Consider the following 26179-nt stretch of genomic DNA (forward strand, 5'->3'; position numbering starts at 1 on the left):
GAACTTGGATTTACTTCTGTACTGTGCGTATGCTGAGATCTGTAATATATGACTTGAGAATATATTGCGTAGGGTTTAAGGGGATTTGGGAATTTTACTGGTTAATGCTTTATTTTTTCAACAAATATTTGCCTGGAAATAATATAGGAAGATATTACGGTCACAGTGGGTACTTTTCGGTGCTTCTGTAAACAGATTTGGTAACTACCAAATTATACATAACGTTTCTTGCTTTAACGAAACCCAAAGAAACAAATTATTATTATTAGTAAACAATAATGTTATAGCTTTACCCTATGTTATTTATATTTAAATACAGAGCCAGATAATATATGCACTGTAAAATAATCCACAACCCTCAATTGTTTTATCTCTCAATTTCCTGATGATTATCCTTATATTTGTTGTAATATGGGTTATTGTGGGTCTTTTATCATTCGTATGAGTCATTTTGTAACGCTTTTAACTGTCACTTATCCTATTCAAGTCTCACACAATATAGGCTACCCCAGCAGGTGCAGTAATAACAGCAACAGTGATTTATACTCTAGACAGTTATATTTCAAGCATTGTTTCAGAGTGTTTCAAGCCAGACAATGTTTTAAGATGAATAACCCTTCACGATTAGAAAAGGTTTTGATGGCAGTGTTTTGCACGCAATGCTTTTTGGATGGCTTTAGCTCGATGCTTTGCATTTTAATTCTCTGTCATAGAATGATGATGAGTTTGACTAAAAGTAAAATATATACATATTAAATTGCACAGATTGTAAACTTTTAATCAATAAAATACTTTTATATACTATTAACATTAATAGCCTTCATTCAACACATGTTATTTTCTTATTGTTCTGTTGAAACGTTTTACTGTAGTGGATTGATTTAGCAGTTTTATGAAAGCAAAGTAAAACACATATACATAGCTACAGTCCACTTCACATAACTGTTATTGCTGTCATTTGTTTACCAACACATTTCCTCCAGTTGGCAAATTGAACATTTGAGGTCCAAAGGATAAAGTGCAGCTTGATAAACATTAATTTAGAGCTTCTATGTATATCATTAAGCTGGAAACCCATCGCTCAACAAGACAGCCACAACGTGCTTTTGCCACGTGCATCAACCACTCTATACCCTGGTGTATGTCCTCTGGATCTTTCAACATGAGGTCAACACACAGGGGTTGTGCGGTCTTGTCGGAGTGTGTTTGAGCTTTCTGCTCTACTGACCTGCGGTGTACATGGCACCCAAAAGGATTATGCTGCAGATATGCCAGCCATGTAGGTGTTTAAATCAAAGCACAGGCGAACAGAGGGTAGAGGGGTGGATGAGAGGAGGGGAGAGTAAGGGGTGAGGGACGTATAGTTTTTTCTTGTTGTGGGACTGGGTCAGGTGGGTGGATGTGTGGGTGTGGGTGTGGGTGGGGGTGCTTGAAATATGTCCAGCAGAGCGTGTGTTATCTTTTCTCCTCGCCACTAACCATCCAACACCCTCAGCGTGTCGTCACATCTCACAGTCAGAACCTGGCGGCAGCTCAATGGGAATGCTGGGAAATAGGATCCATATGGTGGCGCTATAAAGTGCACCGCCAACCCAGAGCCTTTACCAAAAACTGGCCACGCCGTCCTCAACGCCAGCATCCATTCACCTACAGTCTCTCCTCACCTGTCTCCTCAGTAGCACCGCTGCTCTGTTTTACCCAAGGATCCTTCCTCACACGTGACCTTCTTCAGGACTGGATACTGAGAGGGGTATGTTGATTTTCTGTGGAATTGAATGGATCCTGATTGTTATTGATCATTGCTTTATACTATTTTAACTTTTGAAAAGGATGTTTGGTATTTTAAGTCAATTTGCCTAACATATCATTAACCTTCATTCATTTTGCAATGCTGGCGCCCAATTACTCTAAACCAAACTGCATCTCTCGCCTATACCATTGAGTAAGGATGGCGTGTTTCAGTGTCTATAAGTTGAGTGTTTTATGTAGCGTGTTTTGTGCTCTCCTCTTAGGCTGGATTGACTATGAAGATCCTGGGCCATGTGGTTTTCCTGCTGCTGATAGGGGAGATTTGTTGCCAGAACAACCGCAATGCCAAACCTAGTGGCAAGTCATCTAAGAAGAACCAGAACCAGGGGGCCGAGGCAGCGCAGTCGGCCCCAGAAGATGAGCCCCATCCTGGTCCAGTGGAGTCGGGCAGGGAGGGTAACTCTGGAGGTCGGGCGGCAGCCCAGCAGTCAGCTTCACAGAACAACAAGGCTTCAGATGATATGAAGCTGCATGTCCTCAAGAACACTCAGGTCACGTGCAACGATGGAACAGCGGCAGGGTAAGATGCTCTGGAAAACTATTTATGGAGGCAAATGATGGCTGTTTAGATAATAAAAAAGCTCTAGAGATTGTCTTATGTCCTGAGTACAATCTATCAATTTTAGAAAAAATGGATGTGATAAGGAATCATATAGTGCCGTGAAACACTGAAATAACTATTCAGTTGTTCATGTTTTTGTATTTATCAGTGCTATTACAGCTGTTATTACACTGTAATGTGTTTTGATATTAGATACAGTAGTAATCTAGTCCTCAGTTGTCAGCTATCTAAGTTGGTGACGGCAAGTGGTAAATGGTTTTAATTACTATCAAAGGACTTTGAATTAGAGTTTGTGGTTGAACTTTGAAGAAATAAAAGAATTCAGGAATTGTCACATACTTTATGGTACTTAGCATCATTTTTTTGATAAGGAGTTACAATGATGAGTGATTATGGTTGGAGGATCGGCCAACACATGACCCTATATAGCAGTGTTCTCTTGGTTTCACCATTCACAGCCCTTCATCCATGTTTATTTGTGGTCCACAGGTTTTACCTAAAGGAGTTCAAAGGGAGTAAGCGATGGCTGATATTTCTAGAAGGTGTGTATTTTAAACTCATCTGGTTAATTTGATCTTGAGAGGTCAGCGTGTGGCATGTTTGCGTGACGCCCTCATCGGCATCTGGACCGGTGGTCATCTCCTTTCCCTTTTTCGTCTTTTTCGGCGGCTGTCTGTCACTCTGATTGGACGCCTCCTCTGGCATTCGCCCCTCCGTCGCTATGGGATATTTATGAGGATTGCGTTGTGACATCACACGTGTATTCTGAGACCTAGAACCGGATGTGTCACATCCTCTAAGAACAAACATTTCAGCCGGTTGAAATGTCCCAACGTACATATTCTACATCAGAGGTACTTTGCTGTTGGATACAGGTCAACAAGTACCAAGATGTCCACTCTTTTATACGGCAAGTATCTGATTAGGTCACAAATGCCACAGTTTGTTAAATTGCGTATTTTCTCAGCAGGTGGTATGGCTCCAAAAGACTTGACATACATTTTATTTACATTTTAAATATGCATATAAGCATAGGTATGGTTAAGATTATAGCTCAACCATTAATGGACCCCAGGTGGGATTTTAGGAAGAAGTTACATAATAGCTACCAATTTATATCCCTGCCGTTTCTATTCAACAGTCCATTGCCATACATGTGCATCAGACCCCACAGACACTCCGTCAGTTCTGAAGCCTGGCCAGAGGCTAGCAGATGGAGCTGCAGGTGGATGCCTCAGTTACCCTCCCTCTCCCATTCCTCTCAGGCCTCTGAAATGGGCTAACAAGGGGGTCTCCCTTTCTGAGCTTCTGAAACCGGATGTGAGAAGCTAATATTAGTGTCTTATTTTTAGGCGGTTGGTGCTGCTACAACAAAGACTCCTGCGATACCAGATATAAAAATATCCCGCGACTCATGACCTCATCCGACTGGCCCCAAACGCGCAAAGGTAGGTAGGGGTCCTTCTGTTTTAGAATGCATCCTCCTCATCCATCATACATGTTTTACATGGGCGTCCATGTTTGGTCCCATTCCCAATATACATTGTGTCATGGGTTGTTGATTGTCATATGACATCAGTGTTGTGTCCTACTGTATGTCCAATGAGAGGTCACCACTGTCTCTGCTTGACTTTCTATTGCTTGCTTTACAGGAAGTGGAATATTGTCAGCCCAGGCGGAAGAAAACCCTCATTGGTATAACACTAATATTGTGTAAGTATGCTTGTTAACACGCTGGTTATTGTATTTTACCGGTACATGTTGTCCTACATACTGTACTGCTCATACTGTACTGCTAACTGAAGTTCTCAGGATCTGTGTGATTGAAGAAGCCAACAGGAGGCTGAGATGATGAATATCAAACATGACAGGTTGCTTCACAATGAGGGATGGACCTCTCATGTAGATGCCATTAATACTATTACATATATACATGAATACGTGTGTGTGCGCGAGTGAGTGTGTGGCTCCGACCCAGCTGTGTATCTCCTCTTCTGCAGATTCATCCCGTACTGCTCCAGCGACGTGTGGAGTGGCACAGGGCCCACAGCCACCAAGGAGAAGAGAGGCCCGGGAAAAGAGAAGGAGAAAGATGCCAGTAGGTCCTCTCACCACCAGCAGATCCTCATTATTTTCCTCAACACCAAAGCCATTTCAATATGGTGGTTTGTTCTATTGATTGCATATCTATGTTTCCCTCCAGTTGAGTATACATTCATGGGTTCCCTGATCATCCGTGAGGTCATCAAAGACCTAGTCCCTAAAGGCATCAAACAGGCCAAGGTTGTCATGCTGGCTGGCACAAGGTGAGTTCCTCTCCTCTGCTTTGGGACTGTTCCCAATCTAGCCCCGTTGTCTGGCACCGTCTGTCTCCGCTACCCATCTCCACACACTCACACACATTGACAGAGTGAGTCTATTTTAGGACGTCCTGTAACTGTTGTCTACCATGAAGATGTTTACGAACTCCGCTGTCCTGTATTGGCCGTAGAGTGTGGGACAATGACATAATGTCTATTAGGGGCCTCTTCCATAAAGGATGACACAGTTCTGGAGATTCTTCCCAGGTTAGCAACATGTTTGGTGGGACACCCTGAGGACTAAAACAAGAACACACAGTTAAGTCTGACTGTGACAGCATAGCATTATTGTGGCTAGCTGTCGGCCATTTTGGCTCCAATTGGCAGTGTGCCAATGCGGGGAAACGGTCACGGACAGACTTTTTACCCAGTTTCTTTGCTCCCCTGCAGTGCTGGAGGGACGGGAGTGCTACTGAACATTGAGAGGGTGTCCAGTCAGCTGGAGCAGCTGGGGGCAGAGGCCCAGGTTCGAGGCCTGGTGGATTCGGGCTGGTTTCTGGAGAGTAAACAGCAGAGGGTTCCTGACTGCCCAGACAGTGTCTCCTGCTCACCTGTAGATGCCATCAAGAGAGGACTCAAGTAAAGCACATCTGTCTCTCTCCCTTCAGCTTATCCATGTCTCTATGACCTTATAATGACAGATGCCCTGAACAAAGCATTGCATCTCATCACACTTGTAGCTTTATTTCCATTGGCTTGAAGTTCACCAATCATTTAAGCATATAACAGTTGCCCTGTCTATGTTCAATGCGCACTGGAAGCCATTTTTCTTCCAATGGCTGTTTTCTTAGGCTGTGGAACGGGGTGGTCCCAGACAAGTGTCGGCAGCAGTACAAGAAAGGAGAGGAGTGGCAGTGCTTCTTCAGCCACAAACTCTACTCCTCCCTGACCTGTGAGTGTCTTTACTACCTACCATCATCTTGTAAGAATGTATCTTTCATCTATCAAAGTTGAAGGGTCGTGAATCAGAATGCTAGTAAACTTTATGTCCATCATGTTACCCATCAAGATACCAATAAATGTTACATCCCTCATGTTACTCAATAAAACACAAGCAACACCCTAACTCTGTTCTCATACTGTGTGTGTGTGTGTGTGTGTGTGTGTGTGTGTGTGTGTGTGTGTGTGTGTGTGTGTGTGTGTGTGTGTGTGTGTGTGTGTGTGTGTGTGTGTGTGTGTGTGTGTGTGTGTGTGTGTGTGTGTGTGTGTGTGTGTGTGCGCGCGTGTGTGTGTGTCATAGCCCCTCTGTTTGTGGTGCAGTGGCTGTTTGATGAGGAGCAGCTGAGGGTGGAGAATATCTACCTTGGGGGTCAGACCCTGTCAGAACAGCAGTGGACCTACATGCAGAACCTGGGAAAGGATATCAAGAACTCACTCAAAGATGTCACGTAAGTGTGCAGCTGCAGCGACGGAAGTGACTGTGGAATGTGGTAGACAGCTGAGATTGAGAATGATCCATGACATACAGGCCAAGAATTCACAAAACCTACGTTTCGTGATCAAAACAAGTAAGAGCACCTTCCTAATATTGAGTTGCACCTCACCTCTTGCCCTCAGAACAGCCTCAATTCGTCAGGGCATGGACTCTACAAGGTGTCGAAAGCGTTCCACAGGGATGCTGGCCCATGTTGAGTCCAATGCTTCCCACAGTTATGTCTAGTTGGCTGGATGTCCATTGGGTGGTGGACCATTCTTGATACACGCAAACCCAGCAGTGTTGCAGTTCTTGACACACTCAAACCGGTGTGTTTTTTTGTCACCTACTACCATACCCTGTTCAAAGGCACTTAAATGTTTTGTCTTGCCCATTCACCCTCAATGGCACACTTACACAAACCATGTTTACATTTTCTTAAGGCTTAAAAAAAGTAATTAACCTGTCTCCTCCCATTCATCAACACTGATTGAACTGGATTTAACAAGTGACATCAATAAGGGATCATAGCTTTCACCTGGATTCACCTGGTCAGTCTGTCATGGAAAGACGAGGTGTTCTTAATGTTTTGTACTGTCAGTGTATACTATTGATCAGCTGAAATGGAAAATTAGCAAAAATGAATCAACAGCAATATTCTCCATATGTTCCCAACACTATCAAATATGTCACGCTGCTCAGTGCTGACGTTATGCTGTGATGTGTGTTGCAGGGCTGTGTTCGCACCCTCCTGCCTGTCCCACACATTGATCACTAAAAGGTAAGGACATCTGACTCCCCGGGGGCCTGAAAAGCACATCCACTGTCCCCTCTACCCCTCACCCCTACCCTGACCCATCTCTACCCAGTGAGCTCATGCTACTCCTTTTGTGTAGCTCGTTCATCAAACCGCATTCTGCGTGTCACTGAATGACATTTCACACTTTCACTAACCCCCCCAGCACACTTTACACACACACCCACACACACACACACATACACACACACAAACGCACCCACCCACCCACACCCGCACGGACGCACACACACACACACACACGCACCCACCCACCCACCTACATACACACAAACGTGCACAAACAAACTCAGCGCTTTAAGCAAGCAAACACATACACACTTAAAAGGGAACACACACACACACACACATACACTCATAAAATCACACACACTTAGCACACACACCTCTCCAGCTGGACATAGGGTCAGTGACAGGGCAGAAGGTGGAGCCTATGTTACGGTAAAGGGCAGGGTTGGAGATGGGAGGAGTGATTAGCTCAGGGTGTAGGGGAGGAGCTGGTTGCCTAATCATACTAGCGGGAGGTAGGTGGATCATATTTTCACAGTTTTGTAATCTAATGCAGGGCTATGTTGATGGTAGTTATGGTGGTGGTGTTGGAGGCTGGACACAAGGAGGGCACAGCTGGGGAACCAATTGAGACGCAGCCTGCCAAGGCAAACTGCTTGTGAGAAGATACAGGGCTCAAGTGGCACAACATGCTCTCTCTCTTCTCACAGTTACCTACTTCAATCATCTCCCCTTTCTCTGGCATCCATTCACTCCCTCTCCTCTCTCTCTCTCTCTCTCTCTCTCTCTCTCTCTCTCTCTCTCTTTCTCCTGCCCTCTTGCTATCTCCCTCCCCTTCTCTCTCTCTCTCCCTCCCCTCTCTCTCTCTCTCTCTCTCTCTCTCTCCCTCCCTCCCTCCCTCCCCCTCTCCTTCTCTCCCTCGTTCTTTATATTAGTAACTGGATGACGTTTCAAGTCAAAGGCACCACCCTGCCCCGGGCTCTGCAGTGCTGGGATAAGAGTTTCCAAGAAGCCAACCGTAACAGCAAGACCCCCCTGAAGGGCTGTCCCTTCCACCTGATCGACACCTGCCACTGGCCCCAGTGCAACCCCACCTGCCCAGCCTTGGTGGACCAGGCCACCCAGCAGGAGCTCACCCTGCTCCAGATGTTAGTGGGCATGGGCCTGGACCTCCAGAAACTAGGCCTGGACCTCAGGAGGGACAGTAGCTCTATAACTAGCATGGTCAGTAACGGTGGCTAAGACAAGGAGTATAGAAGCCCACTCTCTGGCTTAGTAAAGGGTCATTTTTTATGAGTTATGACGTAACCATGAAAGGTACAGAATCTGGTTACTTCTCTTGTGCCGCTCAGCCATTCCATTGTGCTCCACTGTTACCATGCCGTCTTGACCGGTGGGTATGTCACTGGGCTTACAGTATGTCTGTCTGTAACGTTACAGTTTGTCTCCAGGGTCCCTCTCCTGGACAGTTTAAAGAGGGGAGGGGAGTGATTCCAGTTTATCCCTGGGTTGTGTCTCACATTTGATTTGATTCAAGGGAGAACGAGGAGTGCCAGATACCTGTAGCTAACCAGTCAGACACCAAACCTGCAACACACTTTCACCCAACTACATGTACTATACAAAACTTCAACAACATTTTGTGAAGTGAATCGTACTGCTTTTGAGGATTTTTGAATAAGCTATTGGCACATTTTATCATCTTGCCAACATAGGACTGGTACAGTATTCAGAGGAAATGTACATTTTAATGTAGATGGTTGACTGGAAGGATATATTATATGAGTCTGCTATTTTAGATCCATGGCCAAGCTCAAACACTGCCAGAGAATGAAGGACTGTCTTGCAAGGACACTTGCAGTGCCTAGACCATTCTCTAGCTTTTATTGAATGTGTTGTACACACACACACACACACACACCACACACACACACACACACACACACACACACACACACACAGCCTACAGTTTATATTGCTCACATTTCTACTACTGCTGCAATTACAATATTGACTTTATATATATATAATATATAATATATATATATATACTTTATAATATTGTATATTATCAAGAGAAGGTCGTGACCATCTCTTCTTTCTTTGAGTTTACCGTGAAGTGTGTTTGAACCTAATGTATCTTCCCATGGGCCCTTTTAAGTGATGTTTCCTCTTCAAAAACACTGTAGTTGATACTACTCAGCTAGTGTGTCATGTACTGTAATATCTACATCATTTACATCATTAAAGGTTCATTTAATGTGATTATATCTAATCTATTGTATGGTAATTATAGTCAGAATTGTTTGATTTGCTACCGTTTTAAATTGTATGTAATGAACCCTATTTTCATTGAAATATTTAACTTGTAAACAGAACTATAACTTGACAGGCATTATATAGTGGATGTATGTTGAATTGAATACATAACAATAAATAAAAGGTTGGATTATCCTTGAAAACCTGTTCAGAGTGAGCTTTGTTACTTTTTCTTTGATTGAACCTCCATCAGGTTTCAATAAAGCATAATCTACTCGGTAGGCCTACTGGTAAAACGTCATACTGTATTTATTTCCCACACTCCAACCACTAGTTGGCGATCGTTTAGATTTAAACCAAAACCCCACATAAGATAGTATAGTTTGAAAAGGGATTACAGACTCCCCAACTACTACTGTAAATATGAAAAAAGAGACATCAGAGATGTTTCAGAAAGACTGTAATATGTTTTGGACGTTTACATTTTCTTACCGACACATTTAAAATATCTTGGTAGATTTGTCTTTAATTTAGAAATCTTTATTTCTTGCAGAAATATAATCGGCAATATGAATTGAATGCTTCTGTTTTATCAACTTGGAAGTTTGTTTGCATTAGACTAAAGGGAAAATAAAGTAATTAGACTGTAAAATAAGGATGCATTTGCATCTTAATCACTGAATAAATATAATATATATATTTCATTATCAACCTTATTTTTTATCAGGTTTTCAGCTGGTGATCGCGTGAACTAGTCGTAAAAAATCTTCGTTTTTGCCCATAATGCATCGCTAGGTCTTCCTACTTCCTCTTTCCGCCATATTGCAGAACCGGTAAGGGCCCCCTCTAAAATCTCATTGTCAATCTTTCCCAAATCTAACCCATCCAGCCGTCTAAAACTCCATTTATGAAATTATATAAACGTTTAATAATGTCCTAATGTCATGAAATGGTTATTGTGTCGATATGTTGTGAGATGTTGGTGTTTTGCCTTGTGATTGGTAAAGTTCCCATCACTGTCCATTTTGCTGGTGTGTTGTATCGGTAGCTAGAGCATATGAATAAAACCCGACAATTATTACTGCTAGGCTAATTACGTTGTGTTCTTAAGTAGTCGACACATTTGCTTTATTGTCGAGATACGGTATACATGTTAATAGTACAGTTTGGTTGGCCAACCAACTCTTCTAGCTAGCTTGGCCCGTACATGTAGACCTTCCATGCGTGGTAGACAGTCACGATGGTGGTGGTTAAACGTGTCTGCATGGTCGTGCAAACCTCTTCTAATTTCTTATCAAAGGACCCACCCAACGTTTGTCCCAGTTTTGAAATTGTTGGCGCTAGCGTTAGCCATTCGAATGTTATGTCTTGGCCAGTGAAATGTAGACGGTTAGCTCTTACCAGGTAATTTGGATAGCTAGCATAATATCTATCGAGGTTGCTACCTTAGTATGTCGCCTTCTATTTTCTTCACCAAAGTAACCACGTAACGCTAGCTAACCAGCTAGTTGGGCAATACTTTGCTAGGCAATATCTTGGCTAACGTTAGGTAAGCCTATACTCAAATTGTCATTACATACTCAATGGTGTACATCTACCTACAATTGAGCTAGCTTACAATCAGTTTGTTGGCTGGCTTATTTGTCAAGTCAATAGTTAGCTACTCTAATAGTGGTTTGTTCTCCTAATAACATGCTGTGAAACTGGCAAGCTAACGTTAGCTTGCCAGTTTCACAGCATGTTACTAGGAGAACAAACCACTGTTAGACTGAATGTTTACTATTAACTAGTTGGTTGCCTTACAACTCCTAAACTAATTAACTTTTTTTATGTATCTCTGATCGACAGGCATCATGGTGCGCATGAACGTTCTTGCGGATGCGCTCAAAAGCATCAACAATGCTGAGAAACGTGGGAAACGCCAGGTTCTGATCCGGCCGTGTTCGAAGGTCATTGTACGTTTCCTGACCGTCATGATGAAGCACGGTGAGTTACTGAAATGTATCATTCCACTGGATATCATAAGGTGAATGCACCAATTTGTAAGTCGCTCTGGATAAGAGCGTCTGCTAAATGATGTAAATGTAAAATCTGTTTTGTAAGTGGTATGGGTCCAGTCAAGGGGGAGGTCAACAAGATGTGCAGGTGTCAGTTACAGGTAGGACCATGAGCCTGCATAACCCGCTTCCCTCCAGGAGGGGAATTGCTTACCCCTGGTTGAGGGATCTGAATTTGAGCCCTGTACTTGGTTTTGATTCCCTGCCTCCCTTGTTTCCCCAGGTTACATTGGTGAGTTTGAGATCATCGACGACCACAGAGCTGGGAAAATTGTCGTCAATCTCACTGGCAGGCTGAACAAGGTAATTTTTTTTAAATATACTGCATCACAAGGACTACCATCAGACCTTTTGAGTGCCATTCTACTTCATTTTACTCGTCTTTTGTGTTGGGGTAGATTGATAGACTATCTGGCCCCTCTGTTTTGCTCATCTTCTCTGACATGTTTTTTTCCCCTGCTCATATTCTGCGTTGTGGCATTATCAGCCTACCTGCGTAATTGTATATTTGAATCTGTCACTTCTAATCTTTCTTTTGCTCATTTCAGTGTGGTGTGATCAGCCCTCGTTTTGACCTCCAGTTGAAGGATCTGGAGAAGTGGCAGAACAACCTCCTGCCCTCAAGACAGTTCGGGTGAGATTCAGTCAGCAGCACCCTAATGGTGGCATGAATGTTGGAGTGGCCGTATCACGGTTGTGCAGTGGAACTTTGTGAATAGGGAGGTATTCATTAGTGGCAACTTTTTTGCTACGGTGTTTCATGTATGAATGCATCTCTTGATGTTGTGTTAATGTGCTCCTTTGGGGTGTATAAAATTGTGCCCCGAGTTTCACAGGCTTTAAATCTCTGAACGTTTATTTGGATGTCAAAGCAACTAAAAGGTTGTCAAAGCAACCTTTTATTTCCGTGTCTCAATGTTCAGCTTCCGATAATATTGAGAGCAAGCAAATGCAGCATTAGTCTAGTATTTATTGATGCTGGTGAGCTGGCTAGTTTGGAGATTGGAACGGTCCTTGAAATGCACTTTCTTTGAAAAGATGAGGGCAGCCTGGGCAACGGGAACTAAAACCTTTATCATAAGTTGGGGGTGGGCAACTTAAGTCCCTGGGACTGAGTGTCCTCTGTGTGCTCCCACTTTCTACTGAATGCATCCATGGAAATATGATTGCTGCAGCCTCTTGAACAGGATTTGACCTGCATGTAGGAAAGGGGGTGAATGGTTGAATGTTTGAGTATGTTCTGTCAATATCAGTATGTGCATGAAATTGCTCTCAACTTTACATAAGTCCAATGGCGGATGTAGTGAGGGCACGGTCACAGATTTATTGATCTGTGTGATGTGTGGACTGATAAATCCAATGGGTGTGTCACAATGACTTGTCCGCAACTATGTGGAAAAACCGACAGGGCTGGCTTAACCTCTTGGGTATGTGGGACGCTAGCGTCCTACTCGCCAACAGCCAATGAAATAGCAGAGCGCCAAATTCAAAACAACAAAAATCTCATAATTCAAATTTCTCACACATATATGTATTATACGCCATTTTAAAAAATGAACTTTTCGTTAATCCAACCACAGTGTCCGATTTCAAAAAAGCTTTACGGCAAAAGCATAGCATTAGATTGTTAGGACAGCACCTAGACAAGAAAAACCACACAGCCATTTCCCAAGCAAGGAGAGGTGTCACAAAAAACAGAAATACAGCTAAAATTAATCACTAACCTTTGATGCTCTTCATCAGATGACACTCCCAGGACTCAATGTTACACAATACATGTATGTTTTGTTCGATAAAGTCGATATTTTTATCCAAAAACCCCATTTTACATTGGTGTGTAATGTTTAGAAATGTTTTGCCTCCAAAACTTCCAGTGAATGAGCACATCAATTTACAGAAATACTCATCATAAACGTTGATAAAATATACAACTGTCATTCAAAGAATTAAAGATAAACTTGTCCTTAATGCAACCGCTGTGTCAGATTTCAAAAACGTTTTGCGGCGAAAGCACACTTTGCAATAATCTGAGTACAGCGCTCAGACAACAAGCCATACAGATACCCACCATGTTGGAGTCAACAAAAAAATCAGAAATAGCATCATAAATATTCACTTACCTTTGATCTTCATCGGAATGCACTCCCAGGAATCCCAGTTCCACAATAAATGTTTGTTTTTGCTTCGATGAAGTCCATATTTATGTCCAAATACCTCCTTTTTGTTCGTGCGTTCAGTTCACTATTCCAAATGCAGTAAGCGCATGCACTGGGTCCAGGCGAAAGGTCAAAAAAGTTGCATTACAGTTTGTAGAAACATGTCAAACGATGTATAGAATCAATCTTTAGGATGTTTTTATCACATCTGCTATAATATTCCAACCGGATAATTCCATTGTCTTCATGAATTAAAAGGAACTCGGCTCTCTCGGCTACGTGTGTGACTGAGCTCATGCCTTATTTTGGGACACCTGACTCCTAGAGCTCTTATTCTCTTCCCATTCACAGTAGAAGCATGAAACAAGGTTCTAAAGACTGTTGATATCTAGTGGAAGCCTTAGGAAGTGCAATATGATCCCACAGACACTGTATATTGGATAGGCAATCACTTGAAAAACTACAAACCTAAGATATCCCACTTCCTGGTTGGATTTTTCTCAGGTTTTTGCCTGCCATATGAGTTCTGTTATACTCACAGACATTATTCAAACAGTTTTAGAAACGTTCTATCCAAATCTACTAATAATATGCATATCCAAGCTTCTGGGCCTGAGTAGCAAGCAGTTTACTCTGGGCACGCTTTTCATCCGGATGTGAAAATACTGCCCCCTACCCCAATGAAGTTAAGTTGTTCACATGTGGACTGTATTTCGTCTCCAATCGTTTTTGAAAACCTAAATTTGCACAATAAGCGCTTGTCTCTCAAATACATTGTTACAGTGGTTGGTTTGCTAGGTAGCGAACTTTAGCCATTAGCAATGACGTGAAATCAGTCAAAACACCTCAACAAGACATGGCATCAAGAATGAGATGAACTAGCTGAAACAAGTCACGATTCCCCACAGGGCAGTTTCTTATCATTCTTGCTAGCTATCTGGCCATCCACAACAATGCTTGGACTTCTGCCCCATTAAAAGCATGTGCATTGTTTTCTTGCCATTGTCAGCTAACCCATCTATAGTTGGCGCATTTTGGCATTCCATCTATGACGTTTACCTGTGTCAGTGCCATAGAAAACCTTAGAAGGCTACAGGCGGAAAAGTCATGCTATTTGTATTTGAGCAATATAATTGGCAGTTCATTCAACTTAAACTCGCAACTTCTTGAACTCGGCCGCACGTGAGGCGTTCACGTGGCACACAAACTGTCCAGAGTAAAAATAAGCATTTATCAAGCCACTCGCTGCGCTTATTTGTTTTAGGGGAAGTGATTTACAAAAGTAAACCATCAATACTGAGAAAATTGCAATAGGTTGGCTAATGGCAACTATTGATAGTCTGCAAAAAGAAAGCTACAAAAGGACACCTAGCATTCGTCTTGGCTGGCCTGCTGTAGCCATGTCAATATCTCTTTTGAAAAGCCCTCATCTTAAAGGGGCAACGTCCTATTCCTTAACCTCTATGGGCTAGCTTGCGTCCCACCCGTGGTGCACTCCATCAACAGCAGGTGCATTTCAAGAGCGGCAAATTTGAATCCAAATAAATGTCAAAATTCAAATTTTTCAAACATACAACTATTTTACACCCTTTGAAAGATAAACATCTCCTTAATCTAACCACGTTTTACGATTTCAAAAAGGTTTTACGGCGAAAGCATAAATTTAGAGTATGTTAGGACAGTACATTTACAAGAGTTGTGTGTAATGTTTTGTCAATTCAAAGACAGGGTCACCAAAACCATAAAACCAGCTAAAATGATGCACTAACCTTTTACAATCTCCATCAGATGACACTCCTAGGACATTATGTTAGACAATGCATGCATTTTTAGTTCTATCAAGTTCATATTTATATCCAAAAACAGCGTTTTACTATGGCATTGATGTTGAGGAAATCGTTTCCCTCCAATAACCGGCAGTCAAGTCAGCACCACAAATTAAATAATTAAAATTAGAAAACATTGGTAAAATATTATATTGTCATTTAAAGAATTATAGATTTACATCTCTTGAACGCAATCAACTTGCCAGATTTAAAAATAACCTTACTGGGAAATCACACTTTGCAATAATCTGAGCACTGCGCCCAGAAAAATACGCGTTGCGATACAGACTAGCCCTCATGTTGGGGAGATCTAAAATCGAAAATACTATGTAAATAATCCATTACCTTTGATTCTCTTCATCAGATGTCACTTCCAGGTATCACAGGTCCATAACGAATGTAGTTTTGTTCAAAAAAGCTCATCATTTATGTCCGAAAATCTCCGTCTTGTTAGCACATGATCTAAGCCCGCCGGACTTCACTTCATGAACGAGGGGGAAAAATATATTTACGTTCGTTCAAACATGTCAAACGTTGTATAGCATAAATCATTAGGGCCTTTTTTAACCAGAACATGAATAATATTCAAGGTGGACGAATGCATTCTCTCTTATAACGTATTGGAACTAGGGTACCCAACATGAACTCGCGCGCCAGGTGTCTAATGGGCCATCATCGTTCCATGGCTCTTGTTCGGTCAGATCTCCCTCCAGAAGACTCAAAACACTTTGTAAAGGCTGGTGACATCTAGTGGAAGCAATAGGAAGTGCCAAAATATTCCTCAGCCCCTGTGTTTTTCAATGGCATAGGTTTAAAGGTAATACAACACATCAGGTATCCACTTCCTGTCAGAAAATGTCTCAGGGTTTTGCCTGCCAAATGAGTTCTGTTATACTCACAGACACCATTCAAACAGTTTTAGAAACTTTAGGGTGTTTTCTATCCATATATAATAAGTATATGCATATTCTAGTTACTGGGTAGGATTAGTAACCAGATTAAATCGGGTACATTTTTTTATCCAGCCGTGCAAATATTGCCCCCTAGCCCTAACAGGTTAAATTGATGTACTTTAGAAACAACATTTTATATAATTACTGCAATTTTAAAGAATAGAATGTCTTGCATTGCTACATTATATTACACAGCTTTTTATTATATGCCATCATAACCAAATGCAGCCTATTACTAGCTAAATAGAGCGAAAGCATGTCAACCTAGGTCCTGCATGAGTCTAATGCATTTATAAACTACCCCATATCCAGGCCAGTGGGGGGTGGGGGTGGGGGGAGGTTTGTGTTGGTGCTCATTTGATGTGACTTAGCACACTTATATGGTTTGCGCTATTGAAGATGGACTGAATTTTGGCAACATGGTCAGGGTTCGTACGGTCATGGAAATCCTGGAAAGGTCATGGAATTTTAAAATGGTGTTTTCCAGGATCCCAAAAGTTTAGGGCAAGTTTGAGTTTTATTTCTGTTAATGTAATTTGTTTAGGAATGGTATAAATATTTGATCAATTAAATAAAAATCTACATCAGACAGGATCAGAATTACACTTCTAAGATAAATATGACTAAACTCGAAAAGCTACATTTCCTGAATAAATTTTGTGGGGTTGATTCAGATGAATAAAACGATGAGTAGCCTACATAGCCATTTGATATATTGAATGAGCAAATTATTTCAAAAGGCATGAGACATATTTGGTTGTAATGTTTTTCATAAAGGGTGGTCGACCATCCTCCAGGAGAGCTAATGGGTGTGCAGGCTTTTATTCCAGTCCCCCTGTATGACTTCATAACATTTGTTGCCTCTAAAAGTAAAGATTGAATGTGATTTGGATAGTCACTATCAGGAATAGTTTTACCGCCTTGATGCATTTCTTGTTATGATAGGCTTCACTCTGTACATCCACATACATTGCTTGTTGTGTTAGGCTTCACTCTGTACATCCACATGCATTGCTAACATTGCTTGATTGGAAAAGCATTGAATGTTTAGGATCATATTGGCCTCCATACAATATAAATGGAGGCTACATAGTTACTGCTGAAAAGTGGTCCTGGTTCAGGAGTGGAGAGCAATACAGTACCGTAAAAACCCCTCCGTAGTTTTCAGTTGGTTGGTTTATAGCAGGTGTTTGAAGGATGAGGTTAGGAAATGCTTAAGTGTTGTATGGCATCAATGGAACCGACTGTTGTTGCTTTAGAAGGGGTACAACTGGGTTTGTCTTAACTGTTTTCCTGGTGTTTCATGGTCTTTCCCTCTGCTTTCCATTAATGTAATTCTGCCTGTTGTGAATGTATATAAACTCATGTCTTACACACCTTGTCTGTTTCTTCAGATACATTGTGCTCACCACCTCAGCTGGCATCATGGACCACGAAGAAGCCAGACGAAAACACACAGGAGGGAAAATTCTTGGATTCTTTTTCTAAAATGTAAAGAACTGCAAAATAAAACACCAAATCCAGTGGACTGGACTTTGTAATTTGTCTTATTAGATTGCTACAGTCAAAAGCTCTATGTATTGGTACAATGAGAATGACAAATGAGTCACATATATACTGAACAAAAATATAAATGACTATTTCAAAGGTTTTACTGAGTTAGTTCATATAAGGAAATCAGTGAATTGAAATAAATTCATTCGGCCCTAACCTATGGATATGTTGGTAAATGCCTTAAAAAAAAAAGTGGGGGTCTGGTTCAGAACCAGTCAGTATCTGGTGTGAGTACCATTTGTAGCATGGAGTGCGACACAGCTCCTTTGCATAGAGTTGATCAGGCTGTTGATTGTGGAATGGTGTCCCACTCAATGGCTGTGCGACGTTGCTGGATATTGCCGGGAACTGGAACATGCTGTCGTACACATTGATCCAGAGCATACCAAACATGCTCAATTGGTGACATGCCTGGTGACTATGCAGGCCATGGAAGAACTGGGACATTTTCACCTTCCAGGAATTGTGTACAAATCCTTGAGACATGGGGCTGTGCATTATGCTGAAACATGAGGCGATTGCGGCAGATGAATGGCACGACAATGGTCCTCAGGATCTTGTAATGGTATCTGCATTGAAATTGCCAGCGATTTAAAATGCGATTGTGTTCGTTGTCTGTAGCTTATGCCTGCCCATACCATAACACCACTGCCACCATGGGTCACTTTTCACAACGTTGACATCAACGAGCCATACGCCACCATATTCGTGGTCTGCGGTTGAGGCCCCAAAATCTCTAAAATGGAGGCAGCTAATGGTAGAGAAATAAACATTACATTCTCTGGCAACAGCTTTGGTGGCATGCTGTCTGCGGGAATGTCCAATTGCACACTCCCTCAACTTCAGACATCTGGCATTGTGTTGTGACAAAGCTTCACTTTTTAGTGGCCTTTTATTGTCCCCAGAACAAGGTGCACCTGTGTAATGATCATCCTGTTTAATCGGCTTCTTGATATGCCACACCTTTTCAGGTGGATGGGTTATCTTAGCAAAAGAGAAATTCTTACTAAGAGGGATGTACACATTTGTGCACAGAATGAGAGAAGCTTTTTGTCCATATGGAACATTTCTGGGATCCTTTATTTCACCAAGACTACATGTGTTTTATATACTGAACATAAATGCAAATGCTACATGCAACCATTTCAATGATTTTACTGAGTTAGTTCGTATAAGGAAATCAATTGAAATCATTTAATTAGGCTCTAATCTATGGATTTCTATGACTGGGAAGGGTGTAGCCCCACCCCCACTTGGGACCAAGGCCCACTCACTCAGAATGAGTTTTTCCCCAAGAAGGGCTATATTACATGCAGAAATACTCCTCAGTTTCATCAGCTGTCCAGGTGGCTGGTCTCAGACGATCCTGCTGTTGCCAGATCAATTATCTGGCAACAGCTCTGGTGGACGTTCCTGTGGTAGGTGTGCCAATTGCACTCTCTCAAAACTTTGGACGTCTGTGGTGGTGTGTGACAAAACTGCACATTTTAGAGTGGCCTTTTATTGTCCCCAGCACAAGGTGCACCTGTGTAATGATCATGCTGTTTAATCGGCTTCTTGATATGCCACATCTGTCAGGTGGATGGATTATCTTGGCAAAGGAGAAATGCTCACTTTTAGTGCGTATTGAACATTTCTTGGATTTTTTATTTCACCTCCTGAAACATGGGACCAACACTTTACATGTTGCGTTTATATTTTTGTTCAGTATATTTCCAGTGTGGTATTCAGATGTCTGTTATCAGTCTTGAAGTTAAGCTGCGTAGATGCAAAATGGCAATTTGAGCCAGTGTTCCTAGGATTCAGTTGTGGTCTCCACAATTATTTTACTGAATTCTGAAAATGCGTCTGGAGGATTGACCTCCCCAATTAGCTGCCCCAGATGTGGGTAATGAATTACTGGATTCACACTAAATTAAGTCTAAAACCTTCCCTCTCTCTTGCCCTCGGGCACTGTAGTAATTACTTAGTGTGAGCAGGCAGGTAGCAGCTTTCTATCTCTTCTAAAGCATTTTAAGCTACAGTTTCAAGAAAAGGCCTATTTTGTAATGCAAAGTAGACTTTCAGTCCAGCGTTTATTCACTAGCATCAAGTGAGGCTGAATTGCTTGTATATGGGTCCTTGGTTATATACGCTGTAACTCGGTGGAGGATTTCCTGGTCTGGTCATGTCAAGAAAATTGCCCGATTGCCCGTGTAGGCAGGAAGACTTAGAGGGAAATGGGAAGCAACTGGCTGAAAGTGTCAATCATGGCAGGTCTTTTACAGTCAGCTCCAACGGAAGTCCCTCATGCCTTCTGCAGATGGTGGGTTGCCCCACGATGCAGCCATTCCATGAAATATTGAGTGATCCTATTCATGGATGGTTTGGAAGGGTGTGTCCCCGTGGGAATGGATGTTTCTGTACTGTAATGAGTCTGCTCTAACTTGTGTTGGATTCATTGAAAGTGGAGCACAACAAAAAGTCCTAGATCCAGTCTCCTGCAAAGGCACCCATAAAATTATTTTCTTAACGGACACATCTTTGACATTTGTCTGCATCGTCTGGTGGCTTGGTCTTTGGTGGCTATTTTTACAACCCAAAGCAGCACTTTCCCACTACACGATGTGGGATATCTGTCGCTGTCCACTGCACCTCACCGATGGGACACAGACATCCCAACCTCTCCTACCCCAGAGCCCGCTTGTTGTGAACCTAGCAGCCTACGCCAGACTTGGTGTAGAAGGGTACAGCTAATGCATCTGCGCCAAAGTGCTGGGTAGCAGCACGCAGTGTACTATGACAATGTTATATGGGCTAAGTGCACAGAGACTGTCTTGCTCCCTCCTGGGTTCACAACACTGCGCTGGCCGCGTAAAGAGGACAACCAAAGTCTTTGTTGCTGTTTTGCTTTGAAGCCCAGGGAGGGCTGGGACACGGGTGTCCAAGCTCAGAGAGCGAGATAAAGAGAGAGGAGAGATGTGTTTTACACCACTTAGCAAGGGTGCATGTTCATGACAAGGCCATGATGAGAAGTTCAGGGTCGTCCTGGAGGGGGATACAGGGTCAGTTCTCCTATTGCTCACAGTAAATATCAACCAACTAAAGAGAGTCATTATCTTTCTGGCTTTATCAAAGTATCGGGTGTATTATTATAATCAGTTGCCCCCAATGAACTCTTCGTTCTCTCTTGACCTGGAAGCTAAATTCCACAACGTTTTGGCAGGACCAATAGAAACCATGAAATCAGGAATGATGAAACCCCCAGCTGCTGGTCTGTGCTGTGATCCAAGGTGGCACCGTTTGAGCACAATAGCAACCAATCACACAGAGGCACATGCCCCCTCAGATTTGTCCTGTAAAAAAAGTAAAGAAATTACTAGCCACTTAGCAATTTTATGAAGTTGGCTTTAGCTAACCCAGATAGGTTCTCAACCTCATAACTAGCTACCAATAAGTCATATCAGGCTATCAATCAAGTTAGTGTAGCTTGCTTGTCTAACTATCTTAGCTGGCATGCCTGCTGGTAAGTTTGGTAGACTTTAGAAATGCAAGCAATAACTAAATGTACTGAATAAAACTGCTTTCACATAGGATTTACTGTATTTTGGCTGCAACGTCTGGAATCGCTGTCATATAAATTATCTTTTGAAACGGAGTCCAAGCCCATGCTTTTTTGATCCGCGTTTCATCTTTTTCCTCCCCTCACTCCACTTTGTTAGGGAGCAGGCGTTTGGTCATATATTTGTCATGATACCAATAGAAAATAATAGCAATCCTATTTTTAAAAGCATGTGAGTCTTGTTCATATTTCACAACCTCTGCAGGCTTTTGGAGTTGCCTGTCGAGCAAAATAATAGGCCTAGGTCTACTCTTGATTTAGGCTACATTATTTCCAATGACGATTTTAGCATGTAAATCTTGGTTGGGTTAAACACTAAACAACACTGAACAATACATTAATTGCACTATAACAGTGACAAACGCTGCCCACAAACTGTTAGGGCCTACATAAAGCTGTCTCAAAAGCAGTCTCAACAGCAGTCCCAACTCCTTACCACTGCTACACCTGGCTATCAGCGGAGTCTTGTCTGGCAGTGAAACAGTTCATTCAGCCTCATTTACTGCCTTTAAAAAAAATTACTGATATGGCTGATTTGCTTTAACAAATGTGTTTTCTACTGACAGTTGAGATGTACAAACTATGGCATAAGGGGATGAAGAGTGGATAAGAGGCAATCCGTAATTTCGATTAAGATATTAATGAGCGTGCTAGGACGGACGTAGTCATAACTATTTTCTCAGCACTTTTGAAATGTACAGCAACGTAATTCAGAACATGGGCCATTCTTATAGTGTTCTCCCTGTACACCAAGTCAGAACCGTAGGATAAATAAAGGGGGCATATAAGCAGACAATGAAAGCTCTTACAATATTCAATGATTACATTTCTCAAAAACAGGTTAAAGGCTACATGTGCACCACCAAGTCAGAACAGTAGGTGAAATTAAGAGGTGAAAATAAACCAAATTATTAGGGTGAGGCACATGGGCTACTAACAGCTTACTACACAACATACACTTAGTATTACTTAGCTACTGTATACATATCATGTCATTTACAGTGGGGGAAAAAGTATTTGATCCCCTGCTGATTTTGTACGTTTGCCCACTGACAAAGAAAGGATCAGTCTATCATTTTAATGGCAGGTTTATTTGAACAGTGAGAGACAGAATATCACAGAAAAATATCCAGAAAAACGCATGTCAGAAATGTTATAAATTGATTTGCATTTTAATGAGGGAAATAAGTATTTGACCCCCTCTCAATCAGAAAGATTTCTGGCTCCCAGGTGTCTTTTATACAGGTAACGAGCTGAGATTAGGAGCACACTCTTAAAGGGAGTGCTCCTAACTGCAGCTTGTTACCTGTAAAAAAGACACCTGTCCACAGATGCAATCAATCAGATTCCAAACTCTCCACCATGGCCAAGACCAAAGAGCTCTCCAAGGATGTCAGGGACAAGATTGTAGACCTACACAAGGCTGGAATGGGCTACAAGATCATCGCCAAGCAGCTTGGTGAGAAGGTGACAACATTTGGTGCGATTATTCGCAAATGGAAGAAACACAAAAGAACTGTCAATGTCCCTCGGCCTGGGGCTCCATGCAAGATCTCACCTCGTGGAGTTGCAATGATCATGAGAACGGTGAGGAATCAGCGCAGAACTACACGGGAGGATCTTGTCAATGATCTCAAGGCAGCTGGGACCATAATCACCAAGAAAACAATTGGTAACACACTACACCGTGAAGGACTGAAATCCTGCAGCGCCCGCAAGGTCCCCCTGCTCAAGAATACATGTACATGCCCGTCTGAAGTTTGCCAATGAACATCTGAATGACTCAGAGGACAACTGGTGAAAGTGCTGTGGTCAGATGAGACCAAAATGGAGTTCTTTGGCATCAACTCAACTCGCCGTGTTTGGAGGAGGAGGAATGCTGCCTATGACCCCAAGAACACCATCTCCACCATCAAACATGGAGGTGGAAACATTATGCTTTGGGGGTGTTTTTCTGCTAAGGGGACAGGACAACTTCACCGCATCAAAGGGACGATGGACGGGGCCATGTACCGTCAAATCTTGGGTGAGAACCTCCTTCCCTCAGTCAGGGCATTGAAAATGGGTCGTGGATGGCTATTCCAGCATGACAATGACCCAAAACCCACGGCCAAGGCAACAAAGGAGTGGCTCAAGAAGAAGCACATTAAGGTCCTGGAGTGGCCTAGCCAGTCTCCAGACCTTAATCCCATAGAAAACCTGTGGAGGGAGCTGAAGGTTCGAGTTGCCAAACATCAGCCTCGAAACCTTAATGACTTGGAGAAGACAAAATCCCTCCTGAGATGTGTGCAAACCTGGTGGCCAACTACAAGAAACGTCTGACCTCTGTGATTGCCAACAAGGGTTTTGCCACCAAGTACTAAGTCATGTTTTGCAGAGGGGTCAAATACTTATTTCCCTCATTAAAATGCAAATCATTTTCTAACATTTTTGACATGCGTTTTTCTGGATTTTTTTGTTGTTATTCTGTCTCTCACTGTTCAAATAAACCTACTAATAAAATTATAGACTGATCATTTCTTTGTAAGAGGGCAAACGTACAAAATCAGCAGGGGATCAAATATTTTTTCCCCCACTGTATGCAGCAGCATACAATACATTTTTGTACTCACCTTGTTGTGCTGTGCTCACTTGAACAGGAAGGTGGCACGGCGGTCCTTCGTGGGCAAATCTGGCATTCTCTGGATTTATGATACTTTCAAGACAACTGGGAACTCATGATCTTCACGTCGTAGCTCTATAAAGAGGCCCGAGTTCCGAGTTTACAATTCAGCGTTGGATGAAAGTTCAAAAAGCTATTTTCCCAGTCGTAGCTAGTTTTTCCCGAGTTCCCAGTTGTCTTGAACTCACTAAAGTCAGATTTTGCAGTTCAGAGTTAACTGTCATTTTGAGCGAGGCACAAATCATTCTTCATTGACAGCATGGCCAATGTTGAATGTTTATCATTTTAAACTAGGAAAAGAGGCACGTAATCTTAGATTTGGACCACACAGCCACTCCACTGAATAGCAGGCTGATTGCTTTGCAGTGCTTGCAGTTAGCCAAAGATTCCTTCCAAACCACTCATTGTTGAATTTGTGGTTTCCAACTTGTTGTGTAATGTTTATGTCCAATGGCCGATAAGCACCGATATGTTTTATGTATAATTTCTCTTCATTATTTCTCTTTATATGACAAGGATTAAAAAGGATTTGCCAGTAGATTGTCGACTTGGTTCATGATGATGCATGCTAGCTAAGATTTTGAAAATATGATGTTGACATGACCAGTACGAATCAAAGCTACTGTAGATATAACATGATTTGATGTCATTTTATCTGTGGCCAATGACCTTAAGCCTTCTTGGATGGGCACTTATAATGTAACTCTATGGCAGCACTCAAGGGGCTAGAATTTTTTAGGTCTACCCTTAGACTTGGCAGTGACGTAATGTCCCCATGAGTGACAGAACACTGAGCCAATCACGGCGCAACACTGTATTTAATGCTGGCTTGCCCCACCACCACAGAAAGCACTGAGCTACTCTGAAACACCTGCATTTTGGAGCTGCCTTACTCAAGAAATCAAAAAAGAGACTATGTTTGTATACAGCTTTATTAACTCAATTTTGTATATGTATATATTTTTACACTGTTTGCAAACTGATATGTGACTCGTATTAATGCCAAAATAACATGCAAAACAGGAAAGCCCCCTAAAAATGTGGGCCTCAAAATAGCCCGGAATGACGGGTCACCACTGATTATTGCTAATGTATGTATGTAACATGCTAAATATTTCTGATCAGTGATAGATGATCAAACAAATAAATGAGCTACACCACATCCACTTATTTGCCCAGACAGAAACCATTTAACCAAATAGCCTATACAGACAGAGATTCAGTGAAACAAAATCATATTGATTGATTATCAGACAAGTCAATGAAGTCACAGGCTTTTGGTTGGGAGTAGGCCTAGGCTACTAAGCGACTTCGAGTAAAGAGAAAGAATACATGTTAAAATACATAACGTGGCAAAATGTTCTAATAAATGAGCCAACTAGACAAGATAATCAGGAAGTAACATTTTCCCGGCCTAATTGTAGCCTAGCTAATATCCAAACCTATATTCACGCTTGTCACAAATCAGCATAATGACTCTGTCCCAATCAAAACGGTTCTGAAATGATAATCTAGTTGACCACACACACTGTGTGGATTGGATGACTGGGAGTTTCACTAAGCAAAAAAATTAATACGTGCCTTCAATTGCATTAGCCTACTATATTCCAATATTTTCGTCTTCAGTTCTTTATGGATCCATCAAGTTGAGGTAAAGAAAACAGTGCATGCTTAGTGGTGGGCTATGTGAATAGATGGGCGAAGTGACATGCTTTGCAAGTTTAGAACTGCCAGGATGGTAAAACTTGAGCTGCCTAGCAACCATCAGGAGTTTAAGAGGGTAGTGCATGTGTAACAGTGTAGGTTCCGTCCCTCTCTTCGCCCCAACCTGGGCTCAAACCAGGGACCCTTGCACACATCAACAACTGACACCCACGGAGCATCGTTACCCATCGCACCACAAAAGCCGCGGCCCTTGCAATGCAAGGGGAACAACCACTTCAGGTCTCAGAGCGAGTGACGTCACCGATTGAACCGCTATTAGCGCGCACCAATGAAAGTTTCATCTTTGATACCGGCAATACCTTTCAGATATAAAGAAAGTTGGTGGTATGGTAAACTTGGCAGAAAAACATCTTAGTATGAAAGGGATATACAGTGCATTCGAAAAGTATTCAGACCCATTCACTTTTTCCACATT

The 26179-nt window shown here is 42.2% G+C and overlaps 2 protein-coding genes across 2 annotated transcripts; both read left to right on the top strand.

Moving 5' to 3' along the window:
* Positions 1–1682: 1682 nt before the first annotated feature.
* LOC123725465 (carboxylesterase notum2) lies at positions 1683–8990 on the top strand. The gene is made up of 12 exons (XM_045691144.2): positions 1683–1750; positions 2013–2329; positions 2861–2913; positions 3724–3819; positions 4024–4084; positions 4372–4469; positions 4575–4677; positions 5122–5310; positions 5523–5623; positions 5972–6119; positions 6879–6926; positions 7907–8990. The coding sequence occupies exons 2-12, from the start codon at positions 2025–2027 to the stop codon at positions 8211–8213; spliced, it is 1509 nt and encodes a 502-aa protein (XP_045547100.1). The 5' UTR covers positions 1683–1750; positions 2013–2024; the 3' UTR covers positions 8214–8990.
* A 1061-nt stretch (positions 8991–10051) lies between these two features.
* On the top strand, positions 10052–17930 carry rs15a (40S ribosomal protein S15a). The gene is given in 5 exon segments (NM_001140687.1): positions 10052–10063; positions 11079–11216; positions 11511–11590; positions 11836–11921; positions 17617–17930. Coding segments are annotated over 4 exon segments (393 nt in total). The 5' UTR covers positions 10052–10063; positions 11079–11083; the 3' UTR covers positions 17711–17930.
* The last annotated feature ends 8249 nt before the right edge of the window (positions 17931–26179 follow it).

Source organism: Salmo salar, chromosome 12 (genome assembly GCF_965601325.2).
Source record: "Salmo salar chromosome 12, fSalSal1, whole genome shotgun sequence".
NCBI classification, from domain to species: Eukaryota; Metazoa; Chordata; class Actinopteri; order Salmoniformes; family Salmonidae; genus Salmo; species Salmo salar.

Bases quoted from the DNA above. Each gene is read 5' to 3' on its own strand.
- LOC123725465 (XM_045691144.2), top strand. From the start codon at position 2,025: ATGAAGATCCTGGGCCATGTGGTTTTCCTGCTGCTGATAGGGGAGATT. The intron at 4,470-4,574 runs GTAGGTCCTCTC...GTTTCCCTCCAG, and splicing joins AGAGAAGGAGAAAGATGCCA to TTGAGTATACATTCATGGGT. The intron at 6,927-7,906 runs GTAAGGACATCT...TCTTTATATTAG, and splicing joins CACACATTGATCACTAAAAG to TAACTGGATGACGTTTCAAG.